This window comes from Orbicella franksi, chromosome 12 (assembly GCF_964199315.1).
Source record: "Orbicella franksi chromosome 12, jaOrbFran1.1, whole genome shotgun sequence".
Classification (NCBI taxonomy): domain Eukaryota; kingdom Metazoa; phylum Cnidaria; class Anthozoa; order Scleractinia; family Merulinidae; genus Orbicella; species Orbicella franksi.
Genome location: NC_138156.1, coordinates 26,368,479 through 26,389,631, shown reverse-complemented (window position 1 = coordinate 26,389,631; position 21,153 = coordinate 26,368,479). Strand labels below are relative to the sequence as shown.

Below are 21,153 nucleotides of genomic sequence, written 5' to 3'. Positions count from 1 at the left end.
TCAATTCAAACAGAATGAATGAATGAATATTAAACGGCCACCCTCGAGAAAATTGATAGTGGCCCCTCTTTAAAGGGGCTGGTCGCTTAATAGAGGTAAAAACAATAGAAAAACCCTCATCGGGACTTTGATTACTGGCCGCCTAATATTAAGAGTTGGCCGCTTAATAGGGCTTCGACTGTAGTTGCTATGGCCATTATGTAAAATTATGACCGGGTACCTTCGGTCACTTACGTGTAAGATGCTCCTGTTCTAAGGCACCAAGATTGGAGAGGAAAAATTGACACAACAAAATTATATAGAAAAAGTATACTTTACCACAAACATTTCAAGGTCGAATTACACAGTTATCAAGGCATTTAAGAAGTACACACTGAAGTAGAAATAATTCATTGTGATTCATAATGATTTCTTTCAAATTATCCTCTTGTTTATGCATGTGTTGTAGCAATAATTCAAAGATAATATTAATATGATTTCAGCTGTAATTACAGTTATTGATTAGATACAGTAGAACTCTGATTGATATGACCCTAGATAATATAGCAGGTTTTTCAGAGTTCTCTGTACCACCGAGACACAACTATTATACCAGCCAGAAACAACTTCTGGTCACAAAATAAGTTAATTATTTTCATCAATTAAGCAATTATAATCAGACACCCAATTTACTTTGAATAACCATGGATTAAAACTGTTGTAACTCAAATGTTAAAAGTTCTTTCATATCCTACCTTTGGAAATTTAAAATCCTCTAACAAGATGCAACTAAAGGTTTGCTGAAACACTTCGGTAAAAACATTGCAATATTTTTGTCTGACATGTTGACGTCGGATCAATACAATAGAACCAGACAGAAATACTTCTAGTTTTCATTGGTAATAAATATTCAAGTCAGATATAAAATCTGGGTAAAATGTCTGCTTTAAAGGAATTGTATGCATAAATTAAATAACTTAACAAGATCCACTTGCTAAAATTCATATGTAATAATATTAAGATGTTCAATATATCGTTCCATTTTGATGCTGTGTTTTTCCGTTCACTCCATTAACATGATTAAGTAGCTGTTCAGATTCTTTGCCATTTACTCCATTAAGAAGTTCAGTTTCTTTGGAAATCACTCCATGTTGAGAAGTTTGAAGCTCTTGTAAGAGCTCTCTAAAATCAGTCACAAACCACGGAGCTTGCAATTTCACCTTTTCCCGGACAACATTTCCTCCAAAGCCAATAAAGGTGTCCTGGAAATTATAGAAGGAACAAGAGCTTATAATAAATTTTTTTCTCACTTACTCAGCGCTGTCATTAAGTTTTGAGTCACCTGTAGCCTTGTTCTCCTCATCCGTAGCAAACTTGCTACTTTGTGGGTGAATTCTGCGATCTATAGGTAGGTGACTTGCTCAAACAAATTTTAAAATAATTCAGTCAAACTTTTGACATGGTTGACTTGGGATGGCCTGTGGGGGACTTAAAAAGACCTGGCATTTGCTATACCACTTTAAATTTAGCTCTGGAATTCATTGACTCAGAGTTAATCACACTAACTTGTCAGTGGCGAGATCAGGCTGCTACAGTTTACAAGACATCGGTAAATGACTCTGACCAGCAGAAGCTACTATAAAAAAAAGTATCAACAGACAATACTCACTGCAGTGGGGTATGTCTCCAAGTCTGTAGCTCCATCTCCAATCATGACCAACCTAAAACAAGCAAAAAATCATACTTAATTCACTATTTCTCGAGGGTATATAATGTTTATGGGCTTTTCAATTGGATAATATCCCAAGGCTTTTAGCCAGATGGGTATCCTGAAGACACCTACAATTTTTTGAGACAAGTGTTTCTTATTTCACATGCCACTTTAACCCAAAAAAATCTGAATGCATTTTTAAAATATTGGACAAAAAATCATGAATATAAGGTGTAAAGGAAAAATTTCCCATCACTGTCCTGAGGGTCGGTTCAAAGACCAAATGGTCAACTACATGAAGTGTTTTAGACCCTATCCTGAGAGGGTGTGTGATGAGATCCTGGCTCAGGTCCAGCGATGGACTAGACCCCATCCATTGGGAGACTCTTTGAAAACAGAGTTGAGCACCTGCAGTGTCAATAAGCTTTCTGCATGGCTTCTCCAATTCTATGGGATTGATCACAATATAGGAAGACCTCTCCCTGGGTTTACAATAAATTTAATTCACTGGTCTCACCTTTTGTATCCATACTTTGCTTTCAAAAGCTTCACGACTCTTGTCTTTCCGCCAGAATCAGAAGTAGGCTCACTTTCATCAAAACCGGCAAAATGACCTGTTACATTAAAAATTTTAAAATGTTTTTTTAGGAAATGTATTGAGGAAGGAATTGAAATGATAAAAGCATCAAAAAAAGTTCATAATTTTGATCCACCTGAGGTAACAAAACTTCATTTTTGAAAAAACAGTTAAATACAGTTTGGACAACCTGGACACAGAATAAATTCAAAGAAATGTCACAGAATGAACTTTGTGTAAAGCAGTACCTTCATCATCAAACAACAGCCTGTTTGCAAAGATGTTTTCATTGGGTATATTGAGTTGCTCTGCAGCACGTTCAATGATTCTTTTAAATCCACCTGATATAAGGTAAACTGCAGTGCCTTGTTCATGAAGCCTTTTTACTAGTTCCCTACAGTGGATCAATCGATCAATCAATCAATCAATTAATTAATCAAATGATCTTATCAATCAATCTGCATATAGTTATAATCAATCCTGACCAGTCAATCAATCAAAATTTAAAAATCAATGAATTGATCATTCCGTAAGTCATTCAGTCAATCAGTCAGTCAGTCAGTCAGTCCTAAAGTAAGATGCCTTCTCACTTAATTAAGATTCACTGGGTACCTGACATAACTACTACAGTGTATGTGTAAAGAAAATTACACATTTAACCAAGTAATCAATTTTTTGGTGATAGTACAAAACAAATTAAAGAAAGAGTTACAATTCCATGTACATGTTACTAACACAAAAACATACAAAACTTGTTGTGCATTACAATACTATTAACAAAAATTAACTATAGTAAGTAATTGCAAATTTAAAATATATTTCCAATAAACAAGTCAGAACACAATGAAAGGGAGGGAAGATGTCATGACATCAGATGTCATGGCATGTCATCAGATCAGATTGTATGACATCTGATGTCATCAGATGTCATACAAGTAGAGGAGCTCATGAGACAAAATAAATTAACTTATTTTATACTTACAGTAAATTTATACAATGACACAGAAACTGATGGCAGTCAAACTTGTCAAAAACTTACCTTATTCCTGGTGTGAGACGAAGAGGAGTCCTCTCTATAAAACTGTGAAGCTGAAAGAAATAGGTTTTTGAGATTATGATAATAATGAACAGAATTACGCGTGTGAGTCAAAATAATACTAGATTGTTTCCACATTACGTCACAGAAGCCATATTGGTCTGCTAGAACAAAGAAACAACTGCCATCTTGGTGCAACAAGCCAATCCTCCAGGAATTGAACTTTACTTTCATGCAAACATTTTCTTTTGTTTCAATAATCCGCAGCTTTTCACATAAATGAAAATTATCTATAAGCAAAAAGGTACTGAAATTATGACAACTATAAAATTATGACCAATAATAACACCAAGAGAAATTACGTCTGCTAGAATCTGACGAGTAAGGAATATTGAACAAGATCATCTCTGCACAACTGATGAAAAATCCATCTAACTTGTTAAGTTACACATACTTGACATTAGGACTGCTGGAAAAGTTAAACTACACGTGAGGTTAAATATAATAGTCTAATCTCAATTCTCTGAACTCAGCAATTTCAACAATACAATCACCATGTACTTTAGACACCGAGCAACAAAACAAACAAGCATTATCCCATGTACCTTTTCCTCTGACACATTAATGATGCTCAGTCTCTCTCTGAGTGCCGTTCTGAATGGTATACCTCCTCCCATTGCTCTTGTAGTCCTAAATGACAATCAGTAATAATCACAGTAAACATCTGTGTGACCTGTCCCATGACACTATAAATTTCTCAGCAAAATTTTAAATGATCCATTCTCCAAGGTAATCAGTGATATACAAAAAGTTCTTCCGGAGTTAGAATTACCTGCAAGCCAAATTTTCTTGAAAAATTATGAAGATTAACCCACCAGGGCTCAAAAGTTTATTTTTGGCTTTGGGAGCACTTGTGCGACCAGCTGTAAATTTTTACGCGCACTGCCAAAATTTTAGGCGCAGAGTTAAAAATTTTAGGCGCACAGCTTCAAATACTTGGAGCACCTACTCCAAAAGAATACTTAACACTCCAAAAAGAGCGACTCAGGCTTTGTGTTGCAAACTGGGCCTATTCTAGTAGTATTGAACACAACAAAAACAAATATAAGAATCAGGATATTTCACACAAGGGTTAAGCTCAGTTATTAACTTCTGAAATCACTTCATTGAGTATCCTCACTATCCAGTTGCTTGTTGTTTACCTCACCTTTCAAATTCTGTTCACGAAGATTCTTGATTTTTTCAATATCTAGCCCTGGGTATTCGTGAGAACTGGCAAGAACTTTGCACATTTGGCTAGCTTTCAAGCCATAGAATTCGTGGACCGGCCCGTTCCGAAAACGCTGAACAGATTTGTATGTCAGGCAAGTGAAAACAAAGCTTTCTGTAACTGTTTTTCCCGAAGAACGAGCACACAATTTAATCTCATCCCCAGTTTCCATGCTTTCCACCGGGACAGCCTGGCACTATGTCCCCCATTTGGCGACCAAGAAGCACATGCTTCATTCCTTCATTTGCATGTGTCAGCGGAGTTGTTTACAACACAGAACATGGGGAAGAAATGAATGTTCAAGTTCGGAGAATCCACTGGGAAATTATGCTTAAAGACGAATAGAACATACACCGATGAAAGGAAAATGGTGTAACTTTATTATCTGGTGCCTGGTTGTGTTATATCTATGTTTATATTTATATTTATCAATCAGAGTATGTTAGTATGGTCAGGTGAGTAAGCACTAGAGAAGTCACACTGTACTTTGGCTTTTAAGGTGCGGTGGTGCGACCACACATGATTTTTCAGGTGCACAGCCAAAAATCTAGTCGCAAATGCGACCATTCGGTCGTTAACTTTGAGCCCTGCCCACCCTGGAAGGGAGTTATATCAGGTAATTTTCATTTCACACACAATATAACTTTTATTCACTTGTAACAGTGCTCTATATATTACATGGAAAAACGACAAATTCTCTTGCTCAAACAACGCCAGTTCTTAGAAATAAGCCATTTCCGAGTTACCTTGTGCCTTTGTTTCAAAACAAGTCCTTGTGCAAAACATTTCATACATAATATAAAACAAGTTTGATTTCTCTGGGCGGAACACACTTTCACATGAATTGTTTCATACTAACGCTTGTTTTGACACAGGGGCAAAAGGCAACTCGGAAATGGCCTAATACAAAAAATATATATATATTTATTATTTGATAGTACTAAAACACAATATTACAAACTGATTAACAAGTGACAAAAATGTCAAGGATGTGTCCTTTAACTTGTCAGCTGTTACATAAGGTACCTTAGTATATTATTAAATAAATTATCTAAATTTCAGTACTTAGAAAGTTATCCATCAAAATAATTTTGCAGACTTTCCAAAACACTAATTTATTGATCTTAACCATATTGATAATTCACTTTCAGCTTTTTAACTATCTCTGAGAAATTATTTATTTTAGTTGTCTAGCTGTGTTCACGTGATGACAGTAACTGGGGTCAAATTCTTTTTGTTTGTCCAAGGCACGTGAACAATTCGTGCTCGGTTTACGAAGAAGGCCGGCTAATAAGTCGATACAAACTAGCATTACAAAATTTTTTGAGGTCAACACACTTTTAAATTTATAAGAACTACATATGCTTGTCCTTTTGATTGAAGTTATCGCTTAAGCTTGTATTTTTACAGGCAGTTCGTTTCTCGTTGACGTAATCGTTAATCGATTCGACACACGATGAACGAACGGTTGGTCTGCCGCCTGTATAAAACTCATTTAAGCTTACACAAATGTCGAGAAGAAATTCTGTCGCCTTGGAGGTCAATATATAAGCGAAAGCTTAATTTTCTTTAGGAGAAAATCTTGATTAACGAGAGGGAAATGCAAGTCATTTTGGCGCTAAAATTCATGATTAGTAAGAACTCAAATTTTAATATTCAATGGCCATGCAAACTTTTAGCAATGTTCGGGGCATTCGACTCCAAAAACACCAGTTGGTTTACCCTACTGACTTTTATGTAAAAGAGCCATCAAACTATCCTCATGAAACACAATTCTGCTCATTTGTGTTCATAACCGTGGTAAACTCAGTTTGCCGGTTTAAGCTCAGTTAATCTTGGAAGTACAATACATGTTGTTACATCATCCCCATTAAAATAACCTGAACGCCCTCTTAAATAAGCCGGTTAATGTAACTAAAAAGATATATTCTGAAAGAAAAGTCCTAAAGCACTAAAGCAATCTTCAAAACCTACCATTCCGAGACTTCTTTCCCTCGTCCGCAGAATGCGGCAAGTTCATCGATACCTTCGTCCATAATGACTGTGCTATCTACGTCAAAACATACAGCGTCCGCTTTTTGCCACACTTGCTTCGCTTGTTGGATCGTCATTGTTGTTAAATATCTAGTATGTTTACCGCAGTTCCGTAGCAGTAGCATATAAAATGGTTAGCACAGTGAAATTTCTTCAAACCGACTCGTTCATTATATCGGTAAAACACACACTCGTACCCAGGCTCCTGGAAAACTACTGAAATGTAAAATTACTGTGGACCCTTGCTTGGTGTGCGAGAAATTCATGCGCGCAAAAAGACGAGGCAAAATTCGTCAAAACTTAAGAGGTAAAAAAAAGTGGAACACAATCAACTGAATCCCAATTCTAGTATTTCAGATCGTTGATTTTATATTAATTCACCTCCCGTGACTGCATGGAAACAACTTCAGGGCTGCATGACACAATTTGTAACGCAACACCGACATGCGGTCACGCGGTTTCCGTAATTTTCCAATGTGGCGTGTTTGAATGAGAGGATGGCGAATGCATGCACTAGCTATTGTTGTGTAATCCTTTCAACTGTTCCATTGTCCAGTACAAGAACGTGGGTAAATAGAGTTGAAAAAGAAACGGAAAGGCATCACAATTGTATCTGATACTGAATTTTGTCAGTAGAATATATATATATCTTGATTTTGTTGAGTGATATGATAGCATTTTTCCTCTTGTTTTGGAGAGGGGGTCTTACGAGTGATAATTCAGTAAAATTGATATTTTAAAACGATGAAGCTGAGTCGATGAGGGTACATTTACCGGTGTAGCGAGGTTGTGAACTGAAGAGAAACTTGCTTGAAAATAGTAGAAGTTATTCCTAACACCCTAAGGCACAGGCAGCCCAAGTTCCACCTGTGGGATGATCATCTTACGTAATACCGGTCATGGCAAAATCACAAGTCTTTGTAAGGGAATATTTACGATCGGTTTTAGGAGGTAGATATACTATAAAGCTCTTGATAAAAATGCCTTATATTACTTCCACAGTGTATTTCTTGTTGTCTGTTCACTTTTCTAGCGAGTTATCGCTAGCTTCCTATAGCCTTATGGCCTGTGAAGCATCCGGTTTACTCGGATCTTGTTTCACAAGGCTCGTGCCTACAGCCGCATTTCAGTCGTGATCTTAGAGCAATTCAACCACGAAAACATACATCATTGGCATCACATAATCCTGTAGTGTGTCTTTTTCCAATCAGTAATAATCAAAATCTCTTCATGATCAACTCTAGAAAACTGATTTGGCTGCTTGTGGTTGGTTGTTCCATAAGTAAGCTGTTCCGATATCATGAGTTGTCAAGCATGCACAATCTCCTAGTCTGAAAGTTGTTGGCTTGTCGCTTACTCTCTCTAGTTTAAAAGACTGGCCATTTTCAATAGAAATCCACATCGAGGTCGAGGGATGAATAATTAATTTCTTTTGTTTTATTCCTCTAAGTCCCGGACCCAAGTTAGAAAGCTAATATCTCGAAATTAGCCTATTTATTCTTAGCCTGTGTACATGCTTTTACTGGAAGGACCGAGAAGGAACTGGCGGAGGGGGGTACGGGGTGGGGATTGGGCCCAACCTCGACCGGAGAGCTAATTTACCCTCTTGTTACACACGGGAGTACATTAGCCTTTTTTAGGTTTATTTCTGTTTGTAGTATACTGATTTCCTTTTATGTTTCGGCTTTGTAGTTTACTAGCACTTGAAACCATTTAGAGTACGGAGAGATGTTCTGGTTTACATAACACAGGCTAATTGGAAAAAAGGAAAAAGTTACTGTTTAGCCGAGCAGTGGTATTTGGTTACTAGTATCTAATTTTGTCTCTCTTTCTCTCTCAATTTTTTTTTCTATTAAATTCTAATTATGTGTATTCCTTACTTTATGTGGTTAGAACACAGGGACGGCGGAGCCGGGGGGGGGAGCTGAGCGGGCTTTAGCCCCCCAATTTCAACCAAAAAATACATAAAATAATAATTTTACAAATATCTCCAGACACCCTACAAGTTAGCGCCTCTGGCGCTCGCTTGGAAGCCCTCCTTCCCCGCCCCCCCCCCCCCCCGCCCCCCACCACACACACACACACACATACCCACTCCCAATTCAAAATACGCTCCGCCATATATCCCTGGAGCAGTCTCCGTTTCATCGCTGAAGAGAGTGCTAAAATTCACAGTTGATCAAACAAACTATATAACGATCAGCCACTGGTTCAAAAAGCTTAAAATTATCCTTCTTACAAAATACACTTGTCTGTTTATATAGTACTTAATTTGGAATCCATCACGGCCGACCAGGCTGAAGCAGCTTTTTCAGTTTGTTCCTAGTTTTTTCAACAGTCTGAAGGATGCAATCCATGCTTTCTTTCACGGCCTTGGCTGATTTTTCGAGGGTTTCAAGACTAGAGCGGCAATTCCTCTCGTGTTCTTTGCTGCTTTTAAAGTCATCGCAAAGTTGCTCAAGTTCCTCAACTTGGCCCGTCCTCAGCTCGCCGTGCGATGCTTCCGCCAACTCGTCGGCCATTAATACACTCCACGCGATCAGGTCCTCGTCTTTACCGGCGTTTGGCACGTAAATTTGATATTGATTTTGTTTAAATTTCACTTGAAATTTCCCGTTCTGTGCTTTGTTGGCAATACCACTTTTCATGGAAAACAGGATTCCCACTTTGACATCGCCACTGCTAGCGAGGTTTCTTTTGAAGCGATCTATTTCGGTTTGAGGCACGTTGCTGCTCTCTCTATTCTTTACCTCAATCATGATTTTGTGCTCTCTGTTAGACACGATTAGTATATCGCCCTTTCCGCCTTGCCTGGACACGTCAACAGTGGTGAAGTTAGGGAAACGTTCCTTCAAGATGTTTACAACAAGCTTTTCACCGACCAATCCTTTCACACTTGATTTCACTTCCAGTGAGCTCGATATTTTTGACAGCTCCTGTTGGCATGCGCCTATTGCGGGCAGCAGTCGCTGTTCGGACATGTTAATTTGGTTATTCAACTGGTTAAAGACACCTTGGGCACTCTGAGTGATATGCTCATTTAGGATATTGAGAGGCGTCACCCTACTAGCGACCTCATTCACTTGTGTTGTCAAAGCTTGGCGGATTCCGAGAATATCATTTCTCAAATCACCTTTGAAACCTTGCACGCTATCTGTCATTGACTTCATGTGATTACAAACCTCATTGGTAACGTTTGTTTGCACGTTCAATACCTGTTGATTCACTTGCCCTGTAATGGTTTCCATCGTGCCTTGAATCAGTTTCATCTTTGGATCAAGTGCACTGTTAATATCATTTGTCAAATTGACTTTCAACTGTTCCACGACGTCCGACATTTTGTTCATTTGATCGCGAACATCTCGACTGACACTGTCTTGTACCTCCTGTACTCGGTGTTTCACTTCCTCCTCGATAGTCGCGACAGCTTCTTGAACAGGTTTCATCTGTGAAGCGAGCGCCTCGTCCATGAACTCTCGGTTAACATCTACGGTGAAGAAAACTGCTTCCCTCACTTTAACTCCAAGCTCAAACACGCTCAAAAGTTGATCGTCTGAGAGTTTACGAACCCACTCGCCGTATTTTTCCAAGTCTAGTGAGATGAATTTACGCGAGCCGCGGTCTTCTAGATCCGAACGAGGCCTTTTGGCACTGGGTTCTTCCATGTTAAAAGCTGTTGTACAGTTCGTAACATCTGAAGTTCTTCCCTCGATCTTTGTAGATCTCTTGTATATGTATGCGCGAAATCAGGATTGGCCTAAATGCCGTACTTCGCCTCAGGGTTGAAGAGAACAGAAGAGAGAAGAGAAGAGAAGAGAAGAGAAGAGAAGAGAAGAGAAGAGAAGAGAAGAGAAGAGAGGAGCTGGGGAGAGACTGTTTTTCGCGGGACCAGCTTCGCCACTCAGTAGAGACCTTAAGCAAACACTTGAGGCGGTTAGGTGGAGGCGGCGATGGCCGCGCAGGAGTTGGGTTGAGACCGCCTCCTCTTGGCGCGAAATTAGAATATTAAGAGGCCCTGCGCCTAAGAAACGACCGATGATTTCCAGCTAAAAAATAAAATCGGCCGATTTTTATCTCCCAAGCAGAGGTTACCGAATACTACTCAAAAATGAATTTCTGTATCCCTCCAATGTCTGATTCCTCACTGTGATTGCTTTCAAAAGGGTTGAACTTTTGAGAAATAATTATTTTAAAATCAGCTCCAACGCTCCATCTAATTTAGTATGCATTAGTTGAAACTTTATTTTTTAATCGCTTCGGCAGTTTTTTGATGTTTATCGAATGATATTGCATTAAAAGGCCTTTTTCTTCAACACTGTGTAGTTTTCTCATTATTTTGCGTTGCGATAGTAATTTCTGAACAGTTTTTTGTGGGGGCTTATTTTCGGCCTGATTTTGCTGCTATCAGACGGAAAAAGTTTGTGGCTCGATATTTTTGGTTTAAAGCGAAACTGAAACAAAAGAAATTCATTTTTAAATAGTATTCGGTAACCTCTGCTTGGGAGATAAAAATCGGCCGATTTTATTTTTTAGCCGGAAATCATCGGTCGTTTCTTAGGCGCAGGGCCTCTTAAGCTTTCGTAGAAGCGGCGGCGAGCAACGGCTGTTTTGCTTTCGTTTTCAGTTGTCCAATTTGACTTTGTTCGTGGATTTTACGAGCATAATGGCAACTTTTCGAGAAGTCCGAGACCTTCTAGCTGTTGCATGCTTTGAGGACATCATAGACGAGGATGAATTTCTGTTGCTGAGGGATCTACACACGTCGAAAAATCTTTACTTTCCTTACGAAGACTGAATCAGCCTTTTCTTTACTAGTGCAACCAAGGTCACTGGCCTCTGCCTCCTCCCATTTTTCTGATATTTCTTCCATCAGAATATCCATCTCACTATCTTCGATGTCAACTCCACTCAGTTTCGCCTGACTGTGATGTTTTCGTTTCGCCTTGAATTTGTCCAGTAGTAGTTTGAAATGTTCCTGTACCTTTTTCCGCTTCACCTGAAACTTCACGGAGGTTTCGTCATTCAGACGATCCGTGATGGCATTCCATACTTTTCCTCGATCTACAGTCCTTGGTTTGAAGATCCATGGTTCTGAAGTTCTGACTTCTTTCGTTAGGATGAAATCATGTGCTTCTGTCCACTCCATGATCGAGCTAGATGAGAGAAAACAAAAGCTTATTAAAAACAGGTCCTGTCTAACGATTCACCTTTCGGAAATATTCCAAAGTTATAGAGACAAATTGGAAGAACAAAATAGCATTTTGTACCAGCAAGTACTTGCAATCTAAAGTTTTAAAGTCTACAAGACGTGAACATCACTCGGAACAATATATGTGAATCCAGGAAACTCACCCATTTCTTTTGCTTTTCTCTCCTTCGCTTGCCATCTTTCTTCTTCACTCACACCTCCAATGTGAAGTGAGATTTTCGCTGTAAAGCAAACGAAATATCAAATATTTGCAAAAAAAAAAATACAAAGAGACTTGTCAAAAAACATTTTTTAACTTTATAAATGAGTTTCTGTGTATTTTAGGTGCTACAAATGGGAAAATAAAGCGACCGTCTCTCGAGGCGGCCAAACCTACCTTTCTCGCCGCCGCCACTGTTGGAAGACGCGGGCAACACTCAACGTGATTATGCTAATTAGCTCGAGAGCGGGAAATTTTACTTCCGGTTGGCGTCCACCTCGCCGCCTCCAGTGTTTGCTTAAGGTCTCTAGTAAATACTTCGCCGCTCTCGACTCGACTCGAAATCCCGTCATACACTGGAAACCATCCAGGCTAGAAAAGGAAATGAGAGGACAAATGCTAAGCAACAGATATTTGTTTTCAGCATAAATGTTCAACGTATATATCGGCTGTAATTCTGGTTTTGACTGTGGTGAAAGTGTTGATTCACGTAGATTGCCTTATTCACAACTAGAATAACCATGAAACAAATAAAAGCACAATAAATAATATTTCATGTAAATATAGATTACCTCATAGAAAGTGCGACGTACAGATTTTTATTCACGAGTTGCAAAACTTTGGAAAACGAACGAGTGAGCGCAGCGAACGAGTGAGTTTTCCAAAGTTTTGCAACGAGTGAATAAAAATCTGTACAAAGCACTTTCTATGTTGTAATTTGTTTATTTTATATATAACGAGAATTTAACATATCCGTTAAATCAGTTTTAGTTTTTCCGATACCATAAGTTTACATGCAGAGCAACAACAAATTCAAAACTGATCAAAATGACCGAGCGTAATAAAAAACAAATCTGCTTTCCAGTCCAGCAACAGGCGGACAAAGAGCCTACTCAAGCTTAAATATAATACGGGAGAATTCGTAAATACATAGAGTGAAATCTTTTCGTTTGTCCCTAATCACTCTCAGATTTAATCATGTAACGGCGGCGCTTCGCGCTGTGCAAAGACAAATTCGGACTCTTTGACTCACACTGTTTAAATTTGAATGTTCCTCCTTGAATTTTGTTGGCTTTCTGATGTTAAATTTACTTCCTCAGTTTCTTAAATGGCCATTGATTCTCAAACTGAAGTTCTAGCGCTCGAGATGTTGGATATATTCCGCTGCTGTTTTTCCGAAAGTGAACTAAAACGGGAAGCCGAAGCCATGTTCTCGAAACACAAACTTCAAGCGGGCGCTGATTTCAAGACCGCGCTTCTCTAAAGCCATTTGAGTGCTTAACTCTGATTGGCGAAGTGATTCAATCTGAACGGTGATTGGTTGTATTTCCACATGGGAAGAACGCTATACGCGAAGCTGATTGGACGTATCGCTTTTTTCACATGTGGAAATATAGCACATATAGAATTCTATTTGCAAGGTTTATTGCCTAAAATTCTCGCTATATGTACAATAAAGTTATTTTATTGTATAACTAAAGTGACTAACAAGAAAACACAAGAAATATCGCAAAGCAGAGCTAATTTACTGTTAATGCTTGACGGCAAAACACTAATGCAGTCTCTATATATATTATATGCTAAAAGCAAATCAAGGCGAAATCAAAGTCCAACACGTCTATACTTAACTGAAGCAGCAAGGTTAGCTATCTTTCTCAGTGTTCTCATGACAAAAATTGTAAAACACTGCCAATTCAGAAAATATTTTACACTACTTTTTCAAAGAGTACATAAAAATTCTTTAAAACTATAGAAAAAAAAACAGCAAAGAGCGAGCAGGCAGTGTTTTAACTGAACTAGCTAGTGTAACAGTTTGTAGATGTCGTTCTTCGTTTCATCAATGGTCTCGAGGATTGGGATGATACTACTCTTCAGTTTTTCCACGGAGGTCTCCAGGGCCTCGAGACTCGATTTGCACTGCTTGCTATGCTCGATGTTGTTTTTAAACTTGTCGTAGATCAGGTTCAGTCCTTGAATCTTCGTTCCATCCAAGTCTCCCTCCAGGTTGGCCAGCTGTTCAGCCATTACCACACTCCACACTATCAGATGGTCTTCGTTGCTCGCGTATGCGTTTGGCACGTAGATCAGATACTGCTTCTGTGGATTAACAGCAACTTCAAACCTTCCTTCTCTACATCGTCGAGCGATACCACTGGTCATCGACAGCAAGATGCCCACCTTAAACTGGGGTGACTTCTTGAGGTTCTCTTCGAATGACTCAATTTCACTTTTAGGCACGGGCGCATTCTTGTTCTTGACTTCGATCATGATGCTGTGGTTGTTGGGAGTTTGGACCTTTATATCTCCTTTACCTGCCTCAGAAGATGTGTCAGAACAAGAAAAGGAAGTCAGGCGTTCCTTCAAAATATCTATTACCTTCCTTTCAGCGCGAGCGCCTTTGGAACTGGGTTTCTCAAGAGAGGTCGATATACTCTCCAATTTCTGCTTGCACGCGGCCAGGTCAAAAGCAACCCGTCCTTCAGATTCTTTGATCTCTCTACTTAACTGGGTTTTGATACCTTCGGCTGACTGATTCACGGTGCTGTTTAAAACATCAAGAGGTTGAACCTTCTGGGCCACCGTATCAACTCTACCAGATAGCTCGTCTTTGATTGTCGTCAAATGCTTGGTCACATCTCCCTTTAAACCCTCCACGTTCGTTCTCACTTCTTTCATTTGCTCGCCAACATCTTGAGTGACCTTTTTCTTCACTTCTTCGACTTGCTTGATAACTTGCTGTTCGATTTTCGCTACACTGTCATGGACTGGTTTCATTTTGGAAGCCAGTGCATCTTCTAACATCTTCTGGTTGTCTACAGTCAAAATGGCGGATTCTCGGACTTTAAGCCCCAGCTCAAAAATTTTCACAAGCTCTTCATCGGACAACTTTTGAACGGAGTTGTCGTACTTGGCCAAATCAAGTTTAATGAGGCGTACGTGTTCCGATCGTGCTCTTTTCAAACTAGGTTCACCGCAGTTGGAATCCATCTTCACTATACAAGACTGAGCTTTTTTCAACTCTTTCCAATGAGACCTGAGCAACTTAAGCCGCTAAGGCAAGCTAAGTTCGCAGAATAATCTAGAATACACCGATTCCAGAAAAAAACCGGTAGTTGCACCGAAACGAGGCTTAATAGCCCTTGCAATAAATAAAGCAACATGGCGAACGAAGAAGAAAGGCCAATCTCTCTTCTGATGATATTCCCGGCGTCAGTGTGAGCGAAGAACATTGAAAAATTGACACTCAGCCAATCGAAATTCTGGCTTAAAAGTCGCCGTATAAATCAAAGGGGCAAAATAAAGGAACTTTTAGACGGGTATGTTTTCCATCCTTCGATTGTCTCCATCTCCAATATGCGCAAAAACAACCTGTTCTCACCATTTTTATTGCCTAAAAGAACTTTGTTCATGGTCGGTTTAGGAAAAAGAATCTGAATGAAATGAAAATTGTAAACGTTTACGACCCTGACCCGAAGAATACTTTACTAAAGCTAAAGTAGCTTAAAGTAGTAAAACTGATGAAGCAAGAGCTCGAAAGAACATAGGGAAGTAAATTTAAAAATTGTGCCGGATATCGGGAATATTGCAACAAAACACTTGAACAAATTTCCTACGGCTGATTCATTTTTCACTGACGACTTCAGTCTTCTCAAGTTAGAGAACACCCAATCTCTCTTCATAAATTAACAATCAGTGTTGGAGAATAAAGGGAAATCCTTCAGTTCAAAAGATGCTAATCAGAGTATCAAACAAGACCACGATCTACTCGCCAAGAATGGTATAAGCAAGGGTTCGGTAGAGTGACAGCATCATTGCGTTACAGGGTAGGATGCAATCACAAAGCTGATTCATCAGTCAAATCACTAATAAAATTATCAGTGAAGTGTACTACAGTGTAACAAAGACTATCGGTCACATGCCATGAAAGATGGCCTAGAAAACTAGCAACTAGTAATGGACAAGTACACTGAAATAATGCATCAACAGGGATAGACGAAGGTGCAAGTAACAAAATGCTTTTCTTTTTGTTCAAGAGAAAAGGGAAATTTTGGGGGCCTCCCCAAGGTCCCCCAGCTGGACTCAGGTTACAGACCCAAGTTAGAGCAATCTCCATGAAATAATTTGAGCTAGGAATGTCACTGTTATGGATAGTGAGACCATGAAAGATTGCCTTATAAAATCAATATGCAAAATGTTTGACACTGGTTTAAAAGTAAACAAGAGTCATATGAACTTCAGTTTATGATGTACCATGTACAACAACTACTCTTTGTTGTGAACAGACTTTGGAATTTCCTGGCTATAAATTGGAAGTAACTGCGAATTTTTAATGAGCAAATTGCCTTAGACATAGAATGGTGGAAGGAGATGCTAAAGAATATTGAACAATTTATGATAAATATATTATATATGAATTGGCTTACCTAATGCTTAGAGATGACCTTACACGATGTGATTATTGCTAAAGCCAGAATAAATAATGTATATCAAAGGTCCAAAAAGTTTGTCCAGCATCTAATATGAAAGAATTCAGCTACTTCTAGTTTTTCTGTGGTAATGAATATTTGAATGAATATTTCAAAATAGTTCAGAACAATTGGGAATCTATAAGATCATACAATGTAGGAAATTCTCAATGAGGTCAAAATAATATACACCAGCTCTACCATGTGTCCTTCTATGTTACACCCTGTGCCAAAAAATAGAACATGAAGCCACATAATGCACAATTTCAGTACGGTGGAAATTACCAAATATTTATTTACCACTGATGAACAATATCATGTACTCTGTTTAAAGTCACTACCAAACGACAAATAAACGTCAGATAAGTTTTTTTTCCGCCAGTTTACAAGCAAATAGCTCACTATCCAGGGTTGATTAACAACTGTACACAACCTTAGTGGAGTTACACCCTCAAATATATGCCATCCATTTATTCTCCTAATAGCCATTTAAGCTTGTATTCTTACATTTGCAGTTCTGGTTCATGGTTGGAAAACAGTCTTCCTTAGAAAATTGGTGTTAAAATTATAGTCAGTTCTGATTTACTTGGTTGCATAGAAGGGATGAAGATTATAACCTTCCTGCTTACCAGTACAAGCTGTCTATCAAATCTACGACATTAAGGAAAATTCTTACAAGGCCTTAAAATGTGTTGTGAGACTTTAATTCAGAGTAAAGTTTACTTTTGGGTGTCCAGGTCTTGGGTGTCTGACCTTTTGTCTCTCTGCAGTCTATTCTGCACCTTATGTTTTCAAATTCAGCCTGAAAAAACTTCAGGTAAATAATTAATGGGCTGGCTCCGCAACATCAAGTGCAGGAAATTGGCCCATGCAATAATTTATCTGACACTGCTAGTTCTTAAACATTAAACCTAAAAGCCAGATCTTGCTGAAATATTAAGCGAGTAAAAAATATTCAAAATTCATCAATGGCTGTATTTAAATCACTAATGTTCTTCCACATTCAACATTGTTTTTGGGAAACGTTTTCTGTTTACCTCAGAGGCATGAAAACTGATTAATTCCTAAGTTGATTGAAGCTGATGGGTATTCATATGCCAGACTTCTGCCAGACTCAGATGCATCACATATTTTGCTCTACACAGAGATTCCTCATCAACTTTTGCCCAAGGGAAAGCCGAGGGTACGGCTTCCAGTTTCAAAAAGTGTACTCAGTTTAAAATCGCTTGGCAAGAAGTGCTCGGAACAACAAAAATTATTTCCTACCAAGGTAAAATAGACATCTCCCCTTTGCATAAGTATTTCCCACTTTTTTCTTCTTTGTTTATCTGGCTAGCTTGTCCGAAGGAAACTCAGTCGTGGAAATGATAAATCAGGTCGGTTTTTGCTTCGATTATTAGAGTTTGCAGCCGCACAACACTTGTATCCAACTATTTTCCTTTTCTTTACCACATTTGCTCCAGACAAGTAGCTCTAACTTACATACATTCGAATTTTTTCGTTCTTCCCCAGCATTTCGTCCGCCATCTTGAAAGCTCGAGGGCTATTAAGCCTCGCTTACGTGCAACTTCCGGTTTTTTCTGGAATCGGTGTATTCAGGTTTCTTGGAAACTGAAAGCGACGCAGCTATTCTCAGTTTCCGGTCTTTTGTTTGGCGTAACTGGGGTGTATCAGGAAAATGATCACGTAATTATGAATATTGTGTTTCACTGGAGCATAAATACTGTAAATTAAACAACCCTTACTTGACCAAATACGGCGGGGTGTACACCTTAAAATATCTCTCGGACCTTTTGCCATTCAACCCACGATTTCTTTTGCAATCTGAAACTCTTTGATTACGTTTTCAAAAACGGCATTTGTATTATGAAAATTTCTCTTTGTGGTTATTTTTTTTTCCCAATTATCTGGTCTTTTAGTCTGTTTTCGCTACATGAACACTTCGCGGAATTCAACTGAACTTGTTTCTGGGAACAACAAAACGACTACTGTACGCTTCCGGTTGCATGATTAATGCACTGCTATATAATGCCTGCCGATTTTGGCTGTTGCCTATCGTTGATTCTAGGAATCAGGTCCTCTCTCCTCAGAGATGATGATGATGATGTGGATGTGAATGGACGTATCAAATGATCTGCATTAAAGGAATACTATGTAGAAACATCGGTCCAATGGCAAAGGTAGCATTTTTTGTCTCATTCGAATGATGTGCAATTTATTTTTTGGACATTGACACACGCTTTATTAACTGTACTTAGTTTGTTTATCACGGGGCATATCAATTTTTCGGAGTCCTCTATTTTTCAAGAAGGGGAAACGCCCAATATGAGTTTCTTAACGATGCTAGTCCGTGATAGCGGCTTTTAACTGAGCAAGCAAGTAAAAACAGCTATATACAAAAATGATAATAGCTCTCAAACTGCAAAGAAGAGTGCCCTCTTCAGGTACAAAGTTAGTACCTTGTTCAAGGGGCCTGTTATAAACCTAAATGTAAACAATCTATGCATAAGAGGTAAAAAAGCACTATATAAAATGAACTGAATCTGCAATACAATACCACAGTCCTTAGTATAGTCTTGGCGGTAAAATCACAATAATATTGCAATGCAAATGATTTGTTGAGGAACTGTGACACAACTTACGGTTTAAATGGTTTCGCTTGATTCTTGTCTAGTAGTAAACACACTCAAGTAATCAACAATGAACAGAAATCTATCCGCTAATTAGCATTGGACGGGATAAGGTAGCATAAACAAAGAGAATAAAACATTATATTTTCACAGTGAGCTTAAACAAATTAAGCACTGATGCACTACTACATGTAGATAACAAACTGCTATCGGGCTTGGATCAAATTCACACTTCCACGCGGAACTTTACTTCAGTTTAGAGTGAGGGCAAAATAAACTACTGGTGTAGCAGTCCGTTTAAGCTTGTCTGTGTTTTCTTCACGGTTTCGAGAAAGGGCACGAGCTCTTCTTTCAACTTGTTCATAGCCACTTCCAGACTCTTCAGACTATCCTCGCATCTCTTGCTGTGCTCCACGTCCTTCTTAAATTGGTCGCAGATCTGCTCCAGACCCTGTACTTGGCTGTCTGTCAATTCTGTGTTTATTCCTGCCAGCTGCTCGGCCATGAGCACACTCCACATGACTCGGTTTCCGTCTGAATCTGTCATTGCATTGGGCACATATATCCGATACTGGTTTTTACTTTGATCGAATGCCACTTCGAAGTCTCCATTTTGAGAATGGTTGGAAATCCCACTACATAGCGAAAACATAATTCCCACTTTAACCTCAGAAGACTTTGCGAGGCCCTCCTCAAATTTCTGGCTCTCCTTCGGAGGAACTGAATCCACTCGGTTTTTAACTTCAATCATTATCTTGTGGCCAGATGCTGTTTCCACGGCATAGTCGCCCTTTCCCTTTTGGCCCGATCTGGCGACGTCCTTCACGGTGAAATTACGAAAGCGATCTTTCAGGATTTTTTCCACAGTCAATTCCCCCATAGCTCCTTTGATCGCAGGTTTCGACAAACTTTGGGATATCCTATCTATTTTATCTTTACATTCTTTGATTCCCTCAGAAATTTGACTTTTTATTGCTTTCTCCGATGCATCTATACTCTCATTCAGTGTTTGAACCGGTCGCATGTGTGAAGCAAAGGCGTCTTCTAGAACGTTTTTGCTCACGTCCACAGTCAATATGGCGGACTCTTTTACTTTGACACCGATCTCAAAAACGTTCACCAAACCTTCTGGCGAGAGTTGTCCAACCCAACGAGCGTACTTGTTCATGTCGAGCTTAATTGTTTTGTAGCGTACCGACGTATTTGATTCTTCGTCGGATTCTTCTAAGCGAGTTCTTTTAGCAATCGGTTCTTCTGGGGTATTAGAAGCCATTCTTGATATCCAAATGCCTCAACGATTCGTAGAAGCCTGGTTTCTTTTACAGGTGCTAGCACCGATTCCTTTGAATATGTTCGCGGAATAATTGAGAGTCACGGTTCCAGGAAACTGCAGACGAAACTTCCGGTCTTTTGCTCTAGTTGTTATTCAAGCTCGATCCATGTGGTTGAATGTTTAAATGTTTAAGCTGCCGTTGTCCAGCCACATTTATTCTATTGCTTTGCGAGACACCAATCTTGACCAATCTCCTTGCGCCCCGAAACACGTGATGTGGCAACACGTGGTTCGGGGCGCAAGTGAGTTCAAAGTACGGAACTTGATACAGTGAACGGGTCATTTTGCAATTTACGTGCGTTGGCTGTTGGGCTGGCGTTACATATCTTCGCTACACAGTGCTGACGAGCCCCAAGAAGGACGAAACAGCTGTCCACTGTTGCAATCCTACTTTTTCGGTTCTTGTCATGTTGGTGTTTCGAAACGTTTTTCACGTAGTATCAGCCTTGCAGTCTGTTGTTTGTCTCTCTAGTCTGCTTCCTGTCGTTGGTGGCAGAGGAGAGAGAGCCTGGGAACGAGGTTGTCTGCTATTTCTGACTGTTCACTGGAGCGGAAAAACTGAAGATTTCACTGAAGTGTGTAGAAAGTAATTCGTATTCACTTTGGTTCTGCGCTACTACTCTAACCTATAGTGACTCAAGCATAAGGAGGACGTGATGTTTTCATATTTTCCTAAAGTAGACTCAATTTGGCCTTTTTCTTTTCCTTA

At 39.2% G+C, this 21,153-nt stretch overlaps 4 protein-coding genes across 4 annotated transcripts; all 4 read right to left on the bottom strand.

Moving 5' to 3' along the window:
• Window positions 1-414: 414 nt before the first annotated feature.
• On the bottom strand, window positions 415-6,979 carry LOC145463152 (phosphoserine phosphatase-like). Its single transcript, XM_081446874.1, has 7 exons — window positions 6,548-6,979; window positions 3,909-3,993; window positions 3,307-3,356; window positions 2,516-2,661; window positions 2,208-2,304; window positions 1,649-1,700; window positions 415-1,241 (listed from the first exon to the last, which is right to left on the bottom strand). Exons 1-7 carry the CDS (start codon window positions 6,730-6,732, stop codon window positions 1,005-1,007), a joined length of 852 nt encoding a protein of 283 aa, XP_081303000.1. The 5' UTR covers window positions 6,733-6,979; the 3' UTR covers window positions 415-1,004.
• Window positions 6,980-7,640: 661 nt separating this feature from the next.
• On the bottom strand, window positions 7,641-10,351 carry LOC145463147 (uncharacterized). Its single transcript, XM_081446868.1, has one exon. The coding sequence runs from the start codon at window positions 10,270-10,272 to the stop codon at window positions 8,890-8,892; it is 1,383 nt and encodes a 460-aa protein (XP_081302994.1). The 5' UTR covers window positions 10,273-10,351; the 3' UTR covers window positions 7,641-8,889.
• An 822-nt stretch (window positions 10,352-11,173) lies between these two features.
• LOC145463154 (uncharacterized) lies at window positions 11,174-12,530 on the bottom strand. Its single transcript, XM_081446876.1, has 2 exons — window positions 11,960-12,530; window positions 11,174-11,760 (listed from the first exon to the last, which is right to left on the bottom strand). The coding sequence occupies exons 1-2, from the start codon at window positions 11,992-11,994 to the stop codon at window positions 11,361-11,363; spliced, it is 435 nt and encodes a 144-aa protein (XP_081303002.1). The 5' UTR covers window positions 11,995-12,530; the 3' UTR covers window positions 11,174-11,360.
• A 6,165-nt stretch (window positions 12,531-18,695) lies between these two features.
• On the bottom strand, window positions 18,696-20,827 carry LOC145463497 (uncharacterized). Its single transcript, XM_081447245.1, has one exon. It carries the CDS (start codon window positions 20,382-20,384, stop codon window positions 19,389-19,391), a length of 996 nt encoding a protein of 331 aa, XP_081303371.1. The 5' UTR covers window positions 20,385-20,827; the 3' UTR covers window positions 18,696-19,388.
• Between the last annotated feature and the right edge of the window lie 326 nt (window positions 20,828-21,153).